Genomic DNA, 21,644 nt, shown 5'->3' on the forward strand with positions numbered 1-21,644 from the left:
TTCAAAGGCTTGAAACATGTGAGAAGGGAGAGTATGTTCAGACTAGAAAACAATTCATTGTGTCTAGAATGTTGGATTTAGAAGAGGGAGAAGGAAAAGGCAAGTAGAAACAACTGGAAGAAGATGGGATGGAAAGTACTGATGGAAAACTAGTAGTAAGGGTCTGGAATACTGTCCTAAGAAATATGGATTATAACTAAACTGAACAACATTTTCAGCATTGTCACAAATACACCTTTAAAAGTTCCTAAACATTTGGGAAGCATAAAAGGAAGGTTGAAAGCAACTCTTTGAAGATGAAGGATGATGTGTTAGCCAGGCACAGAGAGGTAGCAAGAGAAAGAAGGATAAGAGGTAGCAACAGAAAGAGGAAGCAAGAGAAAAGAAAGAAGGCTTCGTTGACACAAAAATTAAGCGATCTCCAAACAATCAAGAGATTGCCACTATTTTTTCAAATTTTACTTTCAGAAACTTTTATAGTTGCTATTGTCCTTTGAATTTTAAGATGACGTGTTGAAGTTTTTCTGGGTTTCTTGCTTGCAAGAGATTATAGTGGTAGGTAATGTTTTTGAGTAATCTTGCATTGGAGAAGTTAAATTGAAAAGCTTGATATTGGTGACTGTGTCTTTTTCATGTTTGTTTCCTCAACACTACCATACAACACTACTACAATACTTGATACACATTCTGCTCAATAAATGTTAAATGATGAATGAATGAGAGAAACCCAGAAGAGTAGAGCCTTTTATTTACTACTCAGTTCCCTGAACCTACGGTAAATTTTATTATCTGCAAATTGTAGATCATGAAGTCATTGGAAATAGTAACTGCCCTGTAAATATTTGCTGAATAAATAGGTGAAAGAAAAATCTAAGAAAATCAAATGAAGTATTTTTTGAACACTTCCTGGGAACATGGCACTAAAATATTTCCCCTATAGTCAAGATATCTCTTTGGAGAAATATTTCAAAATGAATCCTGTGGATAGAAACTATTAGAATTCAAGGAAGAGAAGGATCCTAGTAGATAAGATCAGTATGAGTAGGCTTAAGGAAGCAGAATAGACCTCACTAAAATTTGAATGAATGGTATGATTTATAAATGTAAAGAGGAAAAGTAATTGTTAGAGAACAAGCATGTGTGGGAACTTAGTAAGATGAATTATTTCATTAAGTTTACCATGTTCTCTTTTTAATCCTAGTGGTGCTCAAGGATACCTTTCTTTCTTATTGCTTTCCAGGGCAGTGTTGGCCCTGTGGGACCAATTGGACCTTCTGGAATCCCTGGCCCAATGGTATGCTTCTGTTTACATAATGGATATTTCACTTTGATTTCTCTATAATGTCACAAAGTATCACTTTCTTTTTTAGGGTCTTTCGGGCAATAAGGGCCTACCTGGAATCAAAGGTGATAAGGTGATTTAAATATTTACATTGTCATAGAGATCATTTTTTTTTTATCACATCTACTTTTCTTTTGAGTCAACACCACTTATAAAATATTTTTATTAAAATACGGGATCCAATCTGTAATATCAATTATATGTTTTCTCAAAAGTAGGAAAAATAGAGAAATTTTTCTTGTATAACTTGTATTTGCCTTCTTATTGCCACATTTGCATTGCTTAAATGTCTTTGTATGAAATTGTGCTCCCCAGGGTGAACAAGGCATTGCAGGAGAGCAAGGAGAAACAGGGTATACTGGAGACAAGGTACCATTAGTTTTATATAGATTAAAAAAAAAAAAAACACAGTGAAAATGCATGCATTCTTTAAAAAGAAAGGAGTACTCATTATTTCAAATGATGTATTTTTTTAGGATATAGTATCAATATGATTCTGCATGTCTTGTTTGAAACATTTTCTCAATTTTTTTTTAATAATTCCATGACTTCTTTTAATAGTTCATAAGTAGAGGCATATCTGCCTTCTGTGGTGTAATAACTTCTCTCTTTACTGTTCTTTTAGGGTGCTGTGGGTTTTCCTGGACCACCAGGGATGAGAGGAAAGCCAGGACCTTCAGTAGGTTTGAACTTCTGCTTGTTCTTTCTGATTCATGGAGTGCACACTATGGCATGACCCTTGATACCTGTTGGTGTTCGTGGAATGTAAGAAGTAGGATTTAAGTGTACCAGTATGGCATTTTCTCTCCAGTTTTAGCATACAGCTAATCCTTGAAGTTTTCAGCTTACAATCCATAGATTATGGCACCTCACCCTCCTCACCTCCTTCATCCCAGTCAAAAGCCAAATTTCCATGAGTCTTAAAGATTTTTGTTAATCTATTATAGATAGAATTTAAACTAAGAAGTAGATTTTAAGCCAGAAAATATAAAGCAACCTTAAATAACACTGTAATTTATCCAAATATTTGTTTCATTAAGGAAACATTCTGAAGAAAAGATAGCATGTCATACTCTCTTATGGGCCCAAATATTCTAGTTCCTTGTCTTTTTTAAATCTTCGAGCATCAATTAACTGAAATAAAAGGATACTGTGTATTGTAGTTAACTTGAAGCCAGGTAAACTATAAAACTAAAGTTACTGAATAGTTAAAAACATTTAAATAGAGTGGTTAAAACTTGAGTTAATGGTATATATCTACGTATTAAAAATCATAGTAATGATTATACCTAAAATTCACTGTTTACAAAATGCCAGGCATTTTGTATTCTAAGACCTATACTTCTAATTTAATCCTTAAAACAGTCATATGAAGTTGGTGCTATTACTATTCCTATTTTACTTATGAGGAAAAGTGAGACACGGAGAGTTAAATAACTTGCCCAAGGTCCCAGAGTTAGTTGGTAGTCACCCAAGAAAACCTGGTGACCACGGATGTCAGAGTCCACACACTTAGCCACTGTGCCATAGTGTTTTATGCTTCAGGGTTTTAAGATTGTTTTAGGGTTTTATACAACTCTTTGACTGTGATTGTAGATCCAAAATGAAGTGAAAGTCGCTCAGTCGTGTCCGACTCTTTGCGACCCCATAGACGATAGAGTCCATGGAATGAATTCTCCAGATCCAAAAATTAGATATAAAATTATAATTTATTAATCTAACACTATAAAAGAGTGTTGTTTTCCTGAGCAATTTCACCATGTTTCCCTAACTCCACCCTCTCATCTTTAGATTGTTTATTTTTGCATCAAAGTAAGCAGCATTAACGGAGAAGGCAATGGCACCCCACTCCAGTACTCTTGCCTGGAAAACCCCATGGATGGAGGAGCCTGGTAGGCTGCAGTCCATGGGGTCGCTAAGAATTGGATACGACTGAGCAACTTCACTTTCACTTTTCACTTTCATGCATTGGAGAAGGAAATGGCAACCCACTCCAGTGTTCTTGCCTGGAGAATCCCAGGGACGGGGGACCCTGGTGGGCTGCCGTCTATGGGGTCACACAGAGTCGGACATGACTGAAGCGACTTAGCAGCAGCAGCAAACAACATTAAGTTACGTAGCTTTACATCACCATTCCTTATGATTTCTAACAGTGACAGCATTTTATATACATTTCCCAGGAATCATGTAATCCAAAGAACAATTGCTGGCATCTGTTTATCTAATGATACGTTGATGGTGAGCTTTGCCTTTACTACTTTCTACTCAGTTGACAGTGTACCCAGACTTGTGCCATGGATGTGAATCTCATAAGGGGCAGGAGAATGGGTCAAGCTAACAAAAAGCTTCTATTTTTCAAGGATGATTTGAAACCACTTAAAAGGAGCTTTAAGTATCTGCAGTGTTAGCAAAATACTTCTTTTGATAATAATGAAATGGTATGACATATTTTCTAAGGCCAGTACTAAGTAATAAGTGGTATTAGTCTCATGCTTTATAATTAATTACTAGAGAAAACTAGTCATATCATGCTTATATCAGGTAAACCTTTTTAATGTCTTCTTTACTCTTTGATTTAATTTATAATGATTACATATTTATTGAAATTAGGGAAGGCTGAATAACTGGTCTAAATAACAGAGATGTAGATTTTGGTTCCAGCCTTGACACTGACCTGCTGTGACACTGGATATTTAGCCACCATGGTATCTAGTTTCTCATGTTTAAAATGAGTGTCAGACTATATCATATGTCAGGTTCCTTGCAGCTCTGTGACTTTTTAATATTTTCCTTTCTTAGTAATAATGCTTCTCAGTGTTTCTCTAGTCCAAGCTAAAGCAAAGACTTCCTGTTTCACCTTTGACATGTTGTCTTAAAACCTTTAATTTTTTTCCTCCTGGAGTCACTAGACACTCTTATGTGGTATTTTTAGGCAGTGAATCAGGGAGCACGAAATGATGAGAGTGAGACTGTTACTTGTTCATATTGTACATTTCCGTACTATTCTAATAAAAAATGTTAATATCAGCAGGGATTACTTTGGTCAGAGACAGCTGACTATTTTTTGTTTGTTTTATCAAATCTTGAAAAATATGTACTTTGGACTAAAGATAGGATAAGAGACTTAGGAATTATTATTTATGAGACCACCTTGACTTTAGACTCTCACTTTATCACTTGTTTGTATCTTACTGTTATTTAAAAAATTGTAGATGTTTGACTTAGAAACCTTTCCTAGTTATGGAAAGAGACACTTGTTTAATGAAAAATTTCTTACAAAAATCAGCAACTATATTAAAAATAAATTGTACAAGTTAGTGTCTTTCTAAACCATTTGCTCCCTATCATGCAACGAAGGCCAAAGTCATATGAATGTCTTTATTCTTTTATGTCTCCTACTTTTGGTTTTCTGTGATCTACAACATTCGTGTCAGTGATAGTTTGCAAATGGATCTAAGTTGCAACATGAAAGAATGTTTTCAAGATAAAAGAATGTTCTGATCTAGAAGATTTTTAACATTCTGAAATATGGAAACTTTTACTCTGCAAGTATTTAAAAACTAGAGAAAATTACCTATCTGAAGTTAAGAAATACTGTTTTTTTAAAGAGAAAAAACAAAGTCAATTATGTCCTCTTCATTTTTTAGCTGGAAGTTGCTACCGTTTGTAGAAGTTTACTTAATCATTATTCAGTTCTTTACGTTTTTATAAAGGTAAATTGACATTCAAGGAAACTTGCAGTTGAAGTTTTTCAAAATGAAAATTTTTCTGAAGGATAAATAAAATTATTCCACAAATAAAGATCAGGTTGTGGATCGACTTTTCTGGTAACAAAGGCCTGCTGTATTCCATTTTTTCCTCAAGCTTGTAAATGTAGCGTCTTGTTTAGATTTTGCCACTAGAGGGTCTCAGTGAAAACGCTGTGTCTATCTGTTTGAGATACTTTTCATTTCAAAAATTTGACTCCTTAGATAGACTCACTATCGGGTATGATTTTGTTTATTTAGGGGAACTTAAGCGAACTTCTGCATAATATTTTACTACTTTTCTCTAGGTTTAATTGTAGGTGTACTGTGTACTGCTTAAGTCCAGGGACTGTAGCACCGTATGAGGATGAATTTAGTACACATGGAAAACTATGCTTCACTTCTTGGAAACTGGATAAACCCCTGTTATACAGAAGAGTTTATGTATAATAAATTCAAGAAATTTTATGTATTCTGTGACCTGGTGTCAGATTTGAAGCTCACATAGAAATTTAATATGACAAAAATAATGCATTCAGCTGTTTTAAGGAAAACAAGGATATCAGACTAGTGGCCTTCCGTGTTGTGTAGTTTCAACTTGAGGATCACCAGCCCTCTCCAGGATCAGGCTTTTACCCTTCTTCTGCAGTCTTGTTTCACATTGTTAATCTGAATGTCAGAAATGGCTGCAGAGATATAGAAATCAAATCTTCAGAAGTTTAATCAAAGGATCAAAGCAATCTAGGAATTCTAGGTAACATCCAGGAGATGAGAAAGGATATGAATGGAAGGATTAATAGTTATAAAATTGATTAACATTTAATGAGTACTTTCTATGTTCTAAGCACTGTGCTTAACACTTTACATTTGTCTCATTTATTTCTCATAATGACTGTAAGAATGTTAGTAACATTATTATTCCTGTTTTATTGGTGAGAAAATAGGCTGAGAGAGATTAAGCAACAGGCTTTTAAATCCAGGTAATTCTTAATTACTAAATCAGGCCCCTTCTAGTTACCAAAGGAGAGAGAATTTTTCAGAGGCAATCCTAGAATTCTAGTTGTTTATGAAAGCAGTTCCTATCTAGAGTTGATGATTTTAAGTCTTTCTGAATAGTCATTACAACTTTGAAATAATATATTGACTGCTGTTTGCCAGAAAGTCATTACAACTTTGTGTGACATAATATATTTTTTGCATACTGTATGTTTCCTTTTTCAATCATATTTATTAAATTAATATTTATACTTTGATTTCTCTCCCCCAACCTCCACATTGTAGGGCCAAACAGGTGACCCAGGACCCCAAGGGCCATCTGGCCCTCCAGGACCAGAGGTAAAATGTTGGTGGGAATGTAATTAATTTAAATAAATGTCATAGCAATTAAGCTTGATTAGTTAAACCTTTTATATAATAGGCTTAAGCAAGATTCTCTTTAAAGTTTATATCTTTGTAAACAGTTTGGACTAAATGTTTTCTGTTATGTCGGGAGGTATGCAACAGTGATCTCCAGAAAATAGAAAAGGTATAGCCACATAGTCCTGGTTAGATCACAGTTGCTTTATTTGTTCTGCACAACAACTACTAGTAACACGTAGGTGGGGCTTGCAGTCAAATTTCAGAACATAAATGCCATTGAATTTTTAATGTAGACTGCTTCCAATTTTTAATGTGTGCATATCATTTGCATCTCATATTCTAGAATAAACATGAGTGAGTCTGTAGTACATGCATAAGATTTGCTTGTATAGTATATTCTTTGAAATTCTTACTTTGGCTTAATCCTTGATGTAGAGGGGCTTTTTCTTTTCTGCAAGACTGCATAGGACATACACATATGAAATGAAACATTCAAGTTTTTAAAAAAATCATTTGATGAGTCAAATATATACTACATGGAGATTAGTTTCTGAAGCTCACCCTAGTTCAAAAATATAAACCAAAATATAGGCATACATAAATATATAACCCTGTAGTCCATGGGGGAACAAAGAGTTGGAACGACTGAGCAACTAAACAACAACAAAACATATAAATACACATTCACATCTAATTCAGAGTCATAGATGCAGCAGTGACACTGAGAAAGTGGATTTGGCTTCACAATAAAAAAAGTTAGATCAATAAAGTCCCCATAGTGTCAAAGCAGTAGGTGGAGTTTCTAGGAATAGTACTATCTTGATGCTTTCTCCTTCTCTTGGTAAACTCTAAGGTCTGTTTCTTACTCCACAACTGTCTTTCAGAATTGGCTAATTTCTTTTAGCAATTGTCTATTCTTATTGACTGTCTAATTTAAAAACATATTAGAGGTTAATGGTTCAAAAATCAAAACAACATAATTGCATCTAGTTTTGATAATAGGTAATAGGAGGTAAAATAGAGCAATGTATTGATGTCATAATGCTGGGGGAATGAAATTGTTTATAGTAATAAAATGTATTATTAACAGACAATTAAAGTAGTAATTAACTGACTAATATGTTTATATTTTTTTATGAGCCTGCATTCTTTTAATCATTTGTCATGAAAACATTCCTGGAATGAATCGTATTTACCTGTCTTCATCATACTGAGGATATAGAGTCTAACTGATCTTTTATTATCTTTAAAGGTTATTTTTACAAACATGGATTACTGTATTGTAATTTTAGTTACATATGGTATGTATCCTAGAAGGAGTGTGTCATCTCCTTGCTATCAGTGTGGTTTAAAAACCACACTTTTCTTTATAAAGCCGGGTTAAAGTACGCATGGGCCATGTTTTCACTCATCACTTAATTTTCCAGAAATTTTTTCTCTGTTGCTTTTGAAATTTTATGATTTTCAGTCACCATTCAGAACATTGCCTAACTGTCTGAGTCCTGGAAGGTACTGAGTCCCAGCAAATACCAATTCTTCCTCCTTTTGTTGTTCTTCAGTTGCTAAGTCATACCTGATTCTTTGTGACCCTATAGACTTCAGCACGCCGGGCTCCTCCATCCTTCACTATCTCCCAGAGTTTGCTCAAATTCATGTCCATTGAGTCAATGATACTATTTAACCATCTTGTCCTTTGCCGCCCACTTCTCCTCCTGCCCTCAATCTTTCCCAGCATCAGGGTCTTTTCTAATGAATCGGCTCTTCGCATCGGGCGGCCAAAGTATTAGAGCTTCACCTCTAGCATCAGTCCTTCCAATGAATACTCAGGGTTGATTTCCTTTAGGATTGATTGGTTTGATCTCCTTGCAGTCCAGGGGACTTTCAAGAGTCTTTTCCAGCACCACAGCTAGAAGGCATCAATTCTTTGGTGCTCAGCCTTATTTATGGAACAACTTTTACATCCATACATGACTACTGCAAAGCCATAGCTCTGACTATACGGACCTTTGTCAGGTGCTTTTTAATATGCTATCTAGGTTTGTCAACGCAGAAGGCATTGGCACCCCATTCTAGTACTCTTGCCTGGAAAATCCCATGGAGGAGGAGCCTGGTGGGCTGCAGTCCATGGGGTTGCGAAGAGTCAGACACGACTGAGTGACTTCACTTTCACTTTTCACTTTCATGCATTGGAGAAGGAAATGGCAACCCACTCCAGTGTTCTTGCCTGGAGAATCCCAGGGACGGAGGACCCTGGTGGGCTGCAGTCTATGGGGTCGCACAGAGTCGGACACGACTGAAGCAACTTAGCAGCAGCAGCAGCAGCAGCAGGTTTGTCAAAGCTGCTTTCCTTCCAAGTAGGAAAGGTTAGTCATAGCTTTCCTTTCTTTTAACTTCATGGCTACACCACCATCTGCAGTTATTTTGGAGCTCAAGAAAATAAAACTTGTCACTGCTTCTCTCTTTCCCTTTCTATTTGCCATGAAGTGATGGGACTGAATGCCATGATCTTAGTTTTTTGAATGTTGAATTCTAGGCCACTCTCCTCTTTTACTCTCCTCTCCATTTTCACTCTCCTCTTTCACCCTCATCAAGAGACTCTTTAGTTCCTCTTCACTTTCTGCCATTGGAGTGGTACATCTGCTTATCTGAAGTTGATATTTTTCCTGGCTGGCAATCTTGATTCCAACTTGTGTTTCATCCAGCCACATTTCGCATGATGTATTCTGCATGTAAGTTAAATAAGTAGGGTGACAGTATACTGCCTTGTCATATTCCTTTTCCAGTTTGGAACTAGTCAGTTGTTCCTTGACTGTTTCTGACTATTGCTTCTTGATCCACATACAGATTTCTCAGGAGGTCATCTGGTATTCCCATCTCTTTATGAATTTTCCACAGTTTGTTGTGATCCACACTGTCAAAAGTGTTAGCCTCGTTGATAAAGCAGAAGTAGGTTATTTTTCTGGAACTCCTTTGCTTTCTCCATAATCCAGTGAATGTTGACAATTTGATCTTTGGTTCCTCTGCCTCTTTGAAGCCCAGCTTGTTTATCTGGAAGTTATTGGTTCAGGTACTGCTAAAGCCTAGCTTGAAGGATTTTGAGCATAACCTTGCTAGCTTGTGAAGAGAGCGCAATGATCTGGTAGTTTGAACATTCTTTGGAATTGTCCTTTTTGGGAATTGGAATGATAACTGACCTTTTCCAGTCCTGTGGCCACTGCTTACCTATTTTAAATAGTTTATGAAGAAGAAGCTAGGGCTTCTATAACTAATTGCCATGGGCTGCTGCTGGTGAATCACTTCAGTTGTGTCCGACTCTGTGCAACCCCATAGACAGCAGCCCACCAAGCTCCCCCGTCCCTGGGATTCTCCAGGCAAGAACATTGGAGTGGGTTGCCATTTCCTTCTCCAATGCATGAAAGTGAAAAATGAAAATGAAGTCACTCAGTCGTGTCCGACTCCTCATGACCCCATGGGCTGCAGCCTACCAGGCTCCTCCGCCCATGGGATTTTCCAGGCAAGAGTACTGGAGTGGGGTGCCATTGCCTTCTCCAATATAAGGCAGCACTTCTATTTAAATCTTTCTTGACATTAGGCTCTTAATAGAATTGTATGTCTAAGAATTTAAAACAGCATGTTTAATCATATATCAAGCCTGAAAAGTTTCTCATTGCATAGTAGATGAATTTTCTCAGATAAACAATCATATATATTGTGCTATATTTAGAATTTATCCTGTTTTTGATCAAAAATTTTTAACCAAAGGAATACAATTATCAGAAATGTATTTCAATGTATTAGTGATAGATGGAACAAAGAAAAGAAAGAGACAGGGAGAGATGACAATGAGGAGAAAAAGGAGAGGTGGCAAGACTGTGGCTATTTGGGAGGATAATGCAAGGCCAAGGGGCTAATGATGAGGGCCTGTAAAAATAGAGAGGAAAGGACTGCTCCAAGAGATAATTAGGAAATATGATTCACAGCATTTGAATCACAGTCCAATTCATTCAACTCATATGAGAAAGGAATAAAAGACGCATGTAATAATTTTGGCTTGAACAGTTGGGGAGAATGCAGATCTTCATTCTCAAAACAGAATAAAAAAGGAGGAAGATATTTAGGGTGGGTGGAGATAATGCTTTGGTTTTAATTTTGTTAGGGCTAAAGTGCCTATGGGATATACAGGAAATTAGTCTCATAAATTGGAGAAGGCAATGGCACCCCACTCCAGTACTCTTGCTTGGAAAACCCCATGGACGGAGGAGCCTGGTGGGCTGCAGTCCATGGGGTCGCTAAGAGTCGGACACGACTGAGTGACTTCACTTTCACTTTTCACTTTCATGCATTGAAGAAGGAAATGGCAACCCACTCCAATGTTCTTGCCTGGAGAATCCCAGGGACGGCAGAGCCTGGTGGGCTGCAGTCTATGGGGTCGCACAGAGTCAGACACGACTGAAGCAACTTAGCAGCAGTCTCATAAATATATAGAAAATTGTAGACTTGAAACTCAAATGAACTAGAGAAACATGTTGATATAGTACTCCACATAGAAGTATTAAATGAAGCAATTGTAATAGATGAAATTATTTAGGACTTGTGAAACAAGATTCAAAAATACTATTCCTAGACACTCACCTCCAGAAGGTGAATGTCATTCTCTGTTTACAGTATAATTAAGTTTTAAATTGACAATATTAAGAGCAGTATATAAACTTCAGTAACTTAAAAACATCATGAGAATAAAAAAAACTCACAATGGAAATTAGAAAATATTTAGAATTGAGTAACAAATCACTATAAAATCCAATATTGTACCTAAAGCAACACCCAAACCCTAGAGGGAAATTCAAAGACTTCAGTGCATTTTTAAAAAGCAAGGAAGATTGAGAATAAAGAAGTTATGCAGAGCACAAGTGTAGGGGTTTGTTTCAAAAGAAGGAAGATGTTGAAAGAGGTCAATAGGATTGGAGTCTGTGTTCTCTGTAAGTAGGAGAGTAAATCCCAAGAGTGGGGGTAATTTGTGTGTGCAAGAGGAAGGTACTCAAACAGTTTTGTGAAGAGTAGTCGGGGAAGGGACTGGGGGCTAGTAACATAGTTTCTGACTTGAATTAAAAACTCAGCTGAGATTGAAAAACACACAGCATAGCTACAACTTTCAGTACAATTTATTAGAAATTAATTGCAAACTTGAGTCTGAACTTTGTACTGGGGCAAAACAATGAAACAGTCAGTTTTAGGCTTCTCTTCTCCCTTGGTTAAAAATGTATTGCTTGTGCAAAAGAAGGGCAGCAATTCATGGTATTGTGTGATTTCCATATTTGGGCATAGATTGATAACAATGTCAAAGTACAATCCAGGAAAAGTTATTAAATAAGGGACCAAAATGATGGTCCTAGGTATATACTTCTGAGATAGCTTTTGTTAATTATTGAATGGCAAAAGGCTTAAGTTAATCGTTGAAAAATACGATGCTTGGGATTGATGTCTTCTGAATGAGAATTGAGGAGGTAGCCTGAGTACCTTGAGCAAATTACTTGGTTGTGTGTGTGTGTGTGTGTGTGTGTGTGTGTGTGAATTTTGCGATATATATGCTTAAGTTTATCTTTTACTAAATGGCTTCTCAGTTGTCCCAGAACCATTTGTTAAGCAATTTGTCTTCGCAGCAGTGATTTTAAGATGTCACCCTTATCATATACTAAATTTTAATGGTTTTGGGGGTCTATGTCTGAACTTTGTTTTCTGTTCCACTTGAATGGTTGTCTGTTCCTACACAGTTGTCATGTTGTTTTAATGATAAGAAGTTCTATGATATTTTATAACTTCATTGAAAAATAACTGGGGATAATCAGAAAATATAATTATATTTATAAAAGTATACAATGTGATGACTTGATATACATTGTGGAATTATTACCATGATCAAGATAATTAATACATCCATCACCTCATGTAGTTCTTTTAAATTTTTAAAAAAATTGTTATTGGAGTTTAGTTGATTTACAATGTTGTGTAAATTTTAAGTGTAAAACAAAGTGAATGGGTTTTGCATATACATTTATCCACTCTTCTTTAGATTCTTTTCCCATCTAGGTCATTACAGAATATTGAGTAGAATTCCCTGTGCTACACAGTAGGTCCTTGTTTACCTATTTTATATATAGTAGTTCAGTTCAGTTCAGTTCAGTCGCTCAGTCGTGTCCAACTCTTTGCGACCCCATGAATCACAGTATGCCAGGCCTATGATTGGCCTGTCCATCACCAACTCCCGGAGTTCACTCAAACTCACGTCCATCGAGTCAGTGATGCCATCCAGCCATCTCATCCTCTGTCGTCCCCTTCTCCTCCTGCCCCCAATCCCTCCCAACATCAGAGTCTTTTCCAGTGAGTCAACTCTTCACATGAGGTGGCCAAAGTACTGGAGTTTCAACTTCAGCATCATTCCTTCCAAAGAAATCCAAAGAAATCTGATCTCCCTCAGAATGGACTGGTTGGATCTCCTTGCAGTCCAAGGGACTCTCAAGAGTCTTCTCCAACACCACAGTTCAAAAGAATCAATTCTTCAGCGCTCAGCTTTCTACACAGTCCAACTCTGACATCCATACATGACCACTGGAAAAACCATAGCCTTGACTAGACGGACCTTTGTTGGCAAAGTAATGTCTCTGCTTTTGAATATGCTATCTAGGTTGGTCATAACTTTCCTTCCAAGGAGTGAGCGTCTTTTAATTTCATGGCTGCAATCACCATCTGCAGTGATTTTGGAGCCCCCAAAAATAAAGTCTGACACTGTTTCCCCATCTATTTGCCATGAAGTGATGGGACCAGATGCCATAATCTTAGTTTTCTGAATGTTGAGCTTTAAGCCAACTTTTTCACTCTCCTCTTTCACTTTCATCAAGAGGCTTTTTAGTTCCTCTTCATTTTCTGCCATAAGTATGTATATGTTCATTACTAATTTATCTCCCTGCTCCTCTCCACTATCCCCTTTGGTAGCCATAAATTTATTTTCTATGTCTGTAAGTCTATTTCTTTTTTGTAAAATAAGTTCATTGGTATCATTTTTTTATACTCCACATATAAATGACATCATATGTTTGTCTTTTTCTAACTTCACTTAGCATAAGAAACTATATTCATTTTGCTTCAAATGGCATTATTTCATTCTTTTTATGGCTGAGTAATATTCCATTGTATATACATATATCTTTCATTTGTTGATGGATGTTTCAGTTGCTTCCATGTCTTAGCTGTTGTAAATAGTACTGCAGTGAACTTTGGAGTGCATTTACCTTTTTGAATTATGGTTTTCTCTGAATATATACCCATGAGTAGGATTGTTAGATCATATTGCAGCTTTATTTTTAGTTTTGTAAGGAGCTTCCATACTGTTTTTCATAGTGGTTGTACCAATTTATATTGCCACCAACAATGTAGAAGAGTTCTCTCTCCTCTACACCCTCTCCAACATTTATTGTTTGTAGATTTTTTGATGATGACCATTCTGATCAGTGTGAAGTAATACTTCGCTGTACTTTTGGTTTGCATTTCTCTAATAATTAATTATATTGAACATCTTTTCTTGTGCTTTTTGGCCATCTGTATGTCTTCTTTGAAAAAATGTCTATTTAGATCTTCTGTCCTTTTTTATTGGGCTGTTTGTTTTTGTTATGTTGAGCCTCTTTTCATGTGCTGTATCACCACTTATTTTTGGTCTAATAGGTCTGTTTGTTTTAATGGGATGTACTATGGCTGTTGTCGATCCAGTTTCAATTGGGGCCACAACTGGTACTTATTTCTCCCTCCTTCACTATCCATTTCAAATCCCTTTCACACTCACCTTCTTCTCAGTAGGCCTTGGTGACTTGTCTAGTGGTTAACCAAAACCTAGGGCATGAACTTTTGTTTGGAGTTCCATTGCATCACGTGTATTCCACATAAATTCCTTCCTGCCTCTTTGGTATGAAGCAGTCTTTCCTCCTTTTCCTCCTGTTTTTCAGTCAATTAACTATGCCAAGTTGGTGGCCTCTCTTTTTGTTTTCTTATATCTTGTCATAAAAAATCTAAAGTGCTGTGGTAGCAGCCATAATTTTTAGTTTATTAAGAGCTTTGCTATGTCTCCTGTCAAGGGAGAGCCTCTTTGGGTATCAGGATCTCCATCCCTGTGAAGTCCAAGATTGTGGGGACAGAAAGCAGAAATTATCCTGTTTTACTAGAAGTGATGGCAGATAGGACCACACTCACTTCTACTTCTTGGTTCCCAAACTTGTGTATCCTTCCTATTAGAGACAAAACATCCTCTGAGCTGGTTCTTCAGTTATAACTTTAGAAGGCAGTTCCAATGTTCCATGAGACTGGCTACCTCTAAATGGTACAAGGTGGATTAAGACAAATGGATCGTATCATGGGGGTCACTTTTATATCTCCTTCAATGTAGAGATGCTGTGCTCTGTGGGTATCCATGCCTGTGGATCAGGTATTCTGTAATCCCCTAGATAGTGGTGCTAGTTAAACCTATAAAGGGAGGAGAGGCACACTTAACTAAAATACCTGTCTCTGTAAAGATGAACTGCTGATACTTCTAGACTGAAAGAGGCCCACATGAATGTAAACTACCTTTCAATCTCTTAAAAACCATAAATGAAAAGGGTGCATTTGCCAAATCAGTGATTACACACCATGTGAAGGGGGTCTCAATCATCTGCTTGGGTGATAATATTATTCAATACATCTGACACAGCAGCTGCAACTGGGGCTGTGGTGGTCTACAGTCACTCTGCAGAATAAAACTGATTTCTGTAGGGGCCAGTCTGACAAATTAAACAGTGCTCTAATAGAGAGCACAAACCCTACATATTTTAGATCTTGAATGATGGTACTAATCTCTGACAGTCTCTCCACATACAATTTTATTGGCACTTATGTGGATGTGTATTGTTGTTTAGTTGCTAAATCACATCTGACTCTTGGCCGCATGTACTATAGCAGTCCAAGCTCCTCTGTCCATGGTATTTCCCAGGCAAGAATACTAGAGTGCATTGCCATATTTTTCTCCAGGGGATCTTCCTGACCCAAAGAGCGAACCCACATCTCCTGCACTGGGAGGTAGATTGTTTACCACTGAGCCATCAGTGAAGCCCATGTAGATGTTAGTGACTGGCTGATCCTTAGAACCAAAGGTCCACCTAACTATAGGAGTACCCTTGCCTTTTTGGCTCCTCTTTAAGAGAAAATCCAAATCTAAGTTACTAATTTTCAACAGATCCTTTAGAGATACCTATTTTTATTTTATGTTATTTATTTGGTTGCACTGAATCTTCTTTGCTTTCTCTAGCTGCAGAGAGCGGGGGCTACTCTGTATGTAGTGTGTGGGCTTCTCACATTGATGGCTTCTTTTGTTGAGGAGCACAGGCTCTGGGCACAAGGGCTTTGATAGTTGCAGCTCACTGGCTCAGTAGCTGTGGCACTCAGGCTTAGCTGCTCCATTGCATGTGGAATCTTCCTGGACCAAGGATCAAACCCATGTCCCCTGCATTGCAAGGTGGATTCTTAATCCACTGTACCACCAGGGAAGTCCTAGAGATACCTATTTTATGTTAATCACTAAAACAAACAAAAAAATGGTGAATTGGATTAAGTCTTAACTTAAAAGAGCTTTGACATGAGTTTGAGCAAGCTCCAGGAGTTGATGGACAGGGAAGTCTAACATGCTGCAGTTCATGGGGACACAACTGAGCGGCTGAACTGAACTAAATACTAAATTCAAAATGTGTAAAGCCCCCACTGTCTCTTTTTCCCAAACATCAAGATTACTTAGCTTTGATAAAAATAGAAAATCAGGTCATTCTTTAATAGTCTAGGATCAGTGTAGTTCTCAGAGAAAATTATGAAATAGCCAAAGAATTTCTTTCCTGAGGCCTCTGGTCTCTCCTGTGTATATTGTTTCCCTCTTGGGCATGAGTTCTTATCTATTTCAAACAACCAATGTATCTTTTTCCTTCCATAATTTACCCTTCTTGTCAAAGCCTATTTTTAGAGAAAGACCTGAGAAATATATCTCACTCCCATCATTAACTGATTAACAGCTAAGGGCAATATAATTCCCTCTCAAGGATATTTACATGTCAACACTAAACAGAAAGCTGAAACTTATGCAATGAATTTTGAGTTGTAGAATTTGACATTGGCATTGAAAAAACTGTTCATCATTAAAGATCATCTGAACAAATGTCACTTCAGACTACTTAAGTTTTTTTCTTGCTTCTTAGCATTTTGCTTATTCCGGGTGAATTATTAAATTTCTGTAACAAAGAAGTAAATATACCTGTGCATTCAGCTTTTTGTAGACTTATAAATATTAGAGGTGTCTCAAAACATGTACTTGTATGCAAGACTGCAAAAGAGACACAGATGTATAGAACAGCCTTTTGGACTCTGTGGGAGAGGGAGAGGGTGGGATGATTTGGGAGAGTGGCACTGAAACATATATAATATAAGAAATGAATCGCCAGTCCAGGTTCGATGCAGGATACAGGATGCTTGGGGCTGGTGCACTGGGATGACCCAGAGGGATGGTAAGGGGAGGGAGGTGGGAGGGGGGTTCAGGATGGGGAACACGTGTATACCAATGGCAGATTCATGTTGATGTATGGCAAAACCAATACAATATTGTAAAGTAATTAACCTCCAATCAAAATAAATACATTTAATTAAAAAAAAAGCATAGTTTAAATTTTTTCCATAATAGTTCTTTGTCTTTTATAAAAACATATGGAAAATACTGTGCCAGACTCTTTTCTTTTTCTTTAACCATAATAATATCAGTTTTGAGCGCTGACCTTATGCTTCCTCCCAGTTCTGGCAGTGAACCACCTTCAAATTTGGTAGCAGGATAGTTAGAATGTTTGTTTATTCAGCTGTTAACCTCCCTGGGCTACAGCGATTTCCAAGTAGTTGAATTTTGGATGATGTTCTTGGTAAATGAAGCCAGTTGTTTATTGCACAAGTGACCACTAATCACGGAGATAGCAGAAGTGGACATGAAGTGGGTCCTCTTTTTCTACCAGGGTGGTCTTCATTAGAAACCAAAACTGAAGTTCATTTGGAGACTCTGCTCATATAAAGTCAAGCCATGCTTCTAAATGTCTGTTTTAGCACTTTAGTGAACTTAACCAGAATAAGGCCGCCTATGGTCAGCTACATGAATTGAATAGAACTTAGTGCTTATGAATTCCCTTCATTTAAACCAATTAGATCTTTGGCATCTTTTACCACCTGGGTTTTGTTGGGTTAATTTGGTGTTCCTAGTTGTTACTCAGAAGGTAGTGCTGAAAGAAAATGTGATTAAATCAGTCAATAAAAAAAATTATTTCTTGAGTTCCTATGGTGGACATGGCTGTGCCTAGTGAACACAGTAGGATATATTTGAAAATGTATATATTATCCATAATTTGGGGAAATTTACAGCCTGCTTGAGAAAGACAAGATATGTACATATACTGTTACATAATGATAATGACATCATGTGAGAATTAGAATAGTTATTATAGTTCAGTATTAGTAGAAAGAGATTAACATGAGATAGAATAATTAGGGAAGAGTTCATGGAAACGATGGATCTTGAATTAGACTGTTGATGAATAAGGGCAGAAAAGCAGGAGGGCAGTACAGACAGGGTAAATCACACGAGCAGAGATGGACATCTAGGTACTGAACAATATTCATGGTGGATTTACAGACAGTGTCTAAAACTGGCTAGCTGATACAGATCCCTTGTGTTGGTAGAGTGACAGATAAAGTTGTAAAAAGTAGATTGGTGCCAGTTGAATAAGGCCTTTGATTCCAAGCTGTGTCAGAAACAGTATTCAGTAGCCAGCCAATCCTAATGTCAGTGGTATTGTGGAAAAAAATATGGAATCTTCCCCCTCATCTCCCAGGTAAACCAGTTGTATTGATTTGCCTGCTTTCTGCCTATCAGTCAGTTCAGTCGCTCAGTCATGTCTGACTCTTAGTGACCCCGTGGACTACAGCACATCAGGCCTCCCTGTCCATCACCAACTCCTGGAGCTTACTCAAACTCATGTCCATCATGTTGGTGATACCTTCTAACCATCTCATCCTCTGTTGTTTCCTTCTCCTCCCTCCTTCAATCTTTCCCAGCTTCACGGTCTTTTCCAATGAGTCGGTTCTTCACATCAGGTGGCCAAAGTGTTGGAGTTTCAGCTTCAGCATCAGTCCTTCCAATGAATATTCAGGACTGATTTCCTTTAGGATTAACTTGTCTGACCTCCTTGCAGTCCAAGGGACTCTCAAGAGTCTTCTCCAACACCACAGTTTAAAAGCATCAATTCTTCAGTGCTCAGCTTTCTATATAGTGCAACTCTCACATCCATACATGATTATTGGAAAAACCATAGCTTTGACTAGATGGACCTTTGTTGGTAAAGTAATGTCTCTACTTTTTAATATGCTGTCTAGGTTGGTCATAGCTTTCCTTCCAAGGAGCAAGTGTCTTTTACTTTCATGGCTGCAATCACCATCTGCAGTGATTTTGGAGCCCCCAAAATTAAAGTCTCTCACTGTTTCCATTGTTTCCCCATCTATTTCCCATAAAGTGATGGGACCAGATACATTGATCTTAGTTTTCTGAATGTTGAGTTTTAAGCCAATTTTTTCACTCTCCTCTTTCACTTTCATCAAGAGGCTCTTTAGTTTTTCTTCACTTTCTGCCATAAGGGTGGTGTCATCTGCATATCTGAGGTTATTGATATTTTTTTCGGCAATCTTGATTCTAGCTTGGACTTCATCCAGCCTGGCATTTTGCATGATGTACTCTGCATATATGTTAAATAAGCAGGGTAACAATATACCTGCCTTGATGTACTCCTTTCCCGATTTGGAACCAGTCTGTTGTTCCATGTCCAGTTCTAACTATTGCTTCTTAACCTGCATACAGATTTCTCAGGAGGCAGGTCAGGTGGTCTGGTATTCCCATCTCTTGAAGAATTTTCCACAGTTTGTTGTAATCCACACAGTCAAAGGCTTTGGCATAGTCTATAAAGCAGAAGTAGATGTTTTTCTGGGATTCTCTTGCTTTTTCGATCCCATTAGTATTCACACATTTCTATCTTTTCATACTCAGTTTAGATGGTAGTCCATGCTGTCTGAAAGGGAATAGAAACTTCTGCCAGCCTAGGATAAATCTTATCAGTTACTGTTAATAATAGTACTTAGTACTGTTGTTTCAGTGAGTTAGACCTGAGGCTGCTCAACAGATTGATGAGGATTATCTTTCCATCCAAAATAAGAGTTAACAACAACTAGGTCAACTGTCTCCGAAGGTACTTCCTACCCCCAGTACTTGGTCTATAGCCATCTTTCCCAGTTCCTCCTCTTAGCAGGTAGTATAGTTGGGGACAGCTTATTGCCTGGTTGACTGTACAGTTTGGTCATGTTCACTGCCAGTTCCCATGAACTCTTCCCATATCCTATCCTGTTATCATCTGGTGAAGCCCTCATACGTTCTCTTCCAGAAAGCTATCTCTCCACCAGTATTCCTTCCCATCCCTAGAACCATCAAGGACTGTGAAGGATCTGATATTTTATCCTATTGGCAAGGCAACAAGTTAGCTTAACCATTTCATAGATTCTGAGAGAACACACAAGGCTCCTGGGACAGAGACAAAGGATCGTTTATTACTCTCAGCAGTAGTAGTTGCTGGAGTATCAACATTTTTTTCACTGACTCAGTGATCTTCATTTCTCAGAGGGTGATGTAAAGAGAGCTGGATGATATTTGCATATGCAGTGGGTTGCATTATGTAAGAGGAACTTTGAGCTGAGGTAAGCTAGATCTTTTATAATGGGCAGCTATAAAAAATAATGGGTTCCAGAGAAAGACATTATTATCTGGACAATAAGTATTATTGCCTTTTGCTGTAGGGGAAGACATTATCTCTTTACTATGCAAAATTCCCTGAAGAGAGACTGGTAAGAGGAAAGCTATGTACCTCATTTGTGTAAGGTGCAAAATTCAAGACTATGGAGCATTGTCTCCAGCAACATATTAAGTTAAATGTTGGAGGTATAAAGATGAGTAAGAGACATTCATTTCCCTCCCTCAGCTCACATATTGGAATAAAGAAACACATACAAATTATAATATAGTGCATTAAGTACTAAAAAGCCATGTTAATAGTTCTGTAGGAATATAAAGGAACAAGTTGGTGATTTTGACGAAGAGGAACTATGATAAGCTTCACAGATCATGATATAATTGAGTTGGTAACAAATTGTGTGATGAAGGAACCTGGGGCAGGGAGGTAAGACAGACTTCCAAGAAGGTTGGTTGATGAAGAAATAGTAGAGACTTACCAAATGCAAACATAGGGCAAGGATATTCCAGAACAGGTATATGATGAAGCTATGTGTATTTAAAGAACTGCAGATAGTTCAGTATTTTAGTCAGATCTATTTCCATTAAAAATGACAGAAATCTAACTCAAACAATTTTCAGCCAATTTTCGGGCCTGGCTAATGTAGTCAGGAAGTCCAGCAGTGCATTTGCCAAGAGGTTTCATTAGGTACAGGAACTAGATGAATATAATCAAACTACCCTCATCTCCTAGTCTTAACTTACCTCCTTTGGCTTCATTCACAACACGCTGTGGAAACTGGATTTTGGCAACTCTGGGGTTATGTTGCTCTCAGAGTGATCAATTTTAGCAAAAGGAAAGCACTCTTCTTTCTGTTTAGCTCTAGCAGAAATTCTAAGATGGACTGCAGCCAATCTGACTGGGATTAGGTCGTCTTTAAATCAATCACAACATCCACTGGAACAGGAATCCTGTAATTGGCAGGATTTGGATCATTTACCTACCCCTAAATACTGCTATGGGGACCAGAAGCACACACACTACAGATTGGGGACGAGGGTCATTTCCCAAAGAGATGGTGAGCAGATAAAAAGAAATGTCCTCTACATTTTATGCCTTTGATGCTCTATATACCCTTCTTCCCACTTACATAGTTTTTCAAATGCCTTTGGTGATATGCTGCAGCCATCCACATAACTGAAAATACATTCCTCTTTCTCCAAAGAAAGATAACCCAACCTATTGATCAGTTGTTGCTTTGAGCTCCAAGGCCAGGTTCTTTGGGTAAGGTGGATTCTCAGTGAGGCACAGATGTTAAGTCTACATCTT

General features: G+C 37.5%; 1 protein-coding gene across 5 annotated transcripts in view; it reads left to right on the forward strand.

The window, feature by feature from the left end:
• Positions 1-21,644, forward strand: part of COL24A1 (collagen type XXIV alpha 1 chain) — a 391,998-nt gene that overhangs the window by 150,677 nt on the left and 219,677 nt on the right. For 4 of the 5 annotated variants that reach the window (XM_027536666.1, XM_027536671.1, XM_027536669.1 and 1 more), the window contains exons 16-20: positions 1,202-1,294; positions 1,371-1,415; positions 1,658-1,711; positions 1,968-2,021; positions 6,370-6,423. In XM_027536666.1, the coding sequence (XP_027392467.1) occupies positions 1,202-1,294; positions 1,371-1,415; positions 1,658-1,711; positions 1,968-2,021; positions 6,370-6,423 (300 nt within the window). The remainder of the gene's footprint in view (positions 1-1,201; positions 1,295-1,370; positions 1,416-1,657; positions 1,712-1,967; positions 2,022-6,369; positions 6,424-21,644) is intronic. The other variant, XM_027536670.1, reaches the window with a different exon arrangement.

This window comes from Bos indicus x Bos taurus, chromosome 3, assembly GCF_003369695.1.
Source record: "Bos indicus x Bos taurus breed Angus x Brahman F1 hybrid chromosome 3, Bos_hybrid_MaternalHap_v2.0, whole genome shotgun sequence".
In the NCBI taxonomy this organism is placed as follows: domain Eukaryota; kingdom Metazoa; phylum Chordata; class Mammalia; order Artiodactyla; family Bovidae; genus Bos; species Bos indicus x Bos taurus.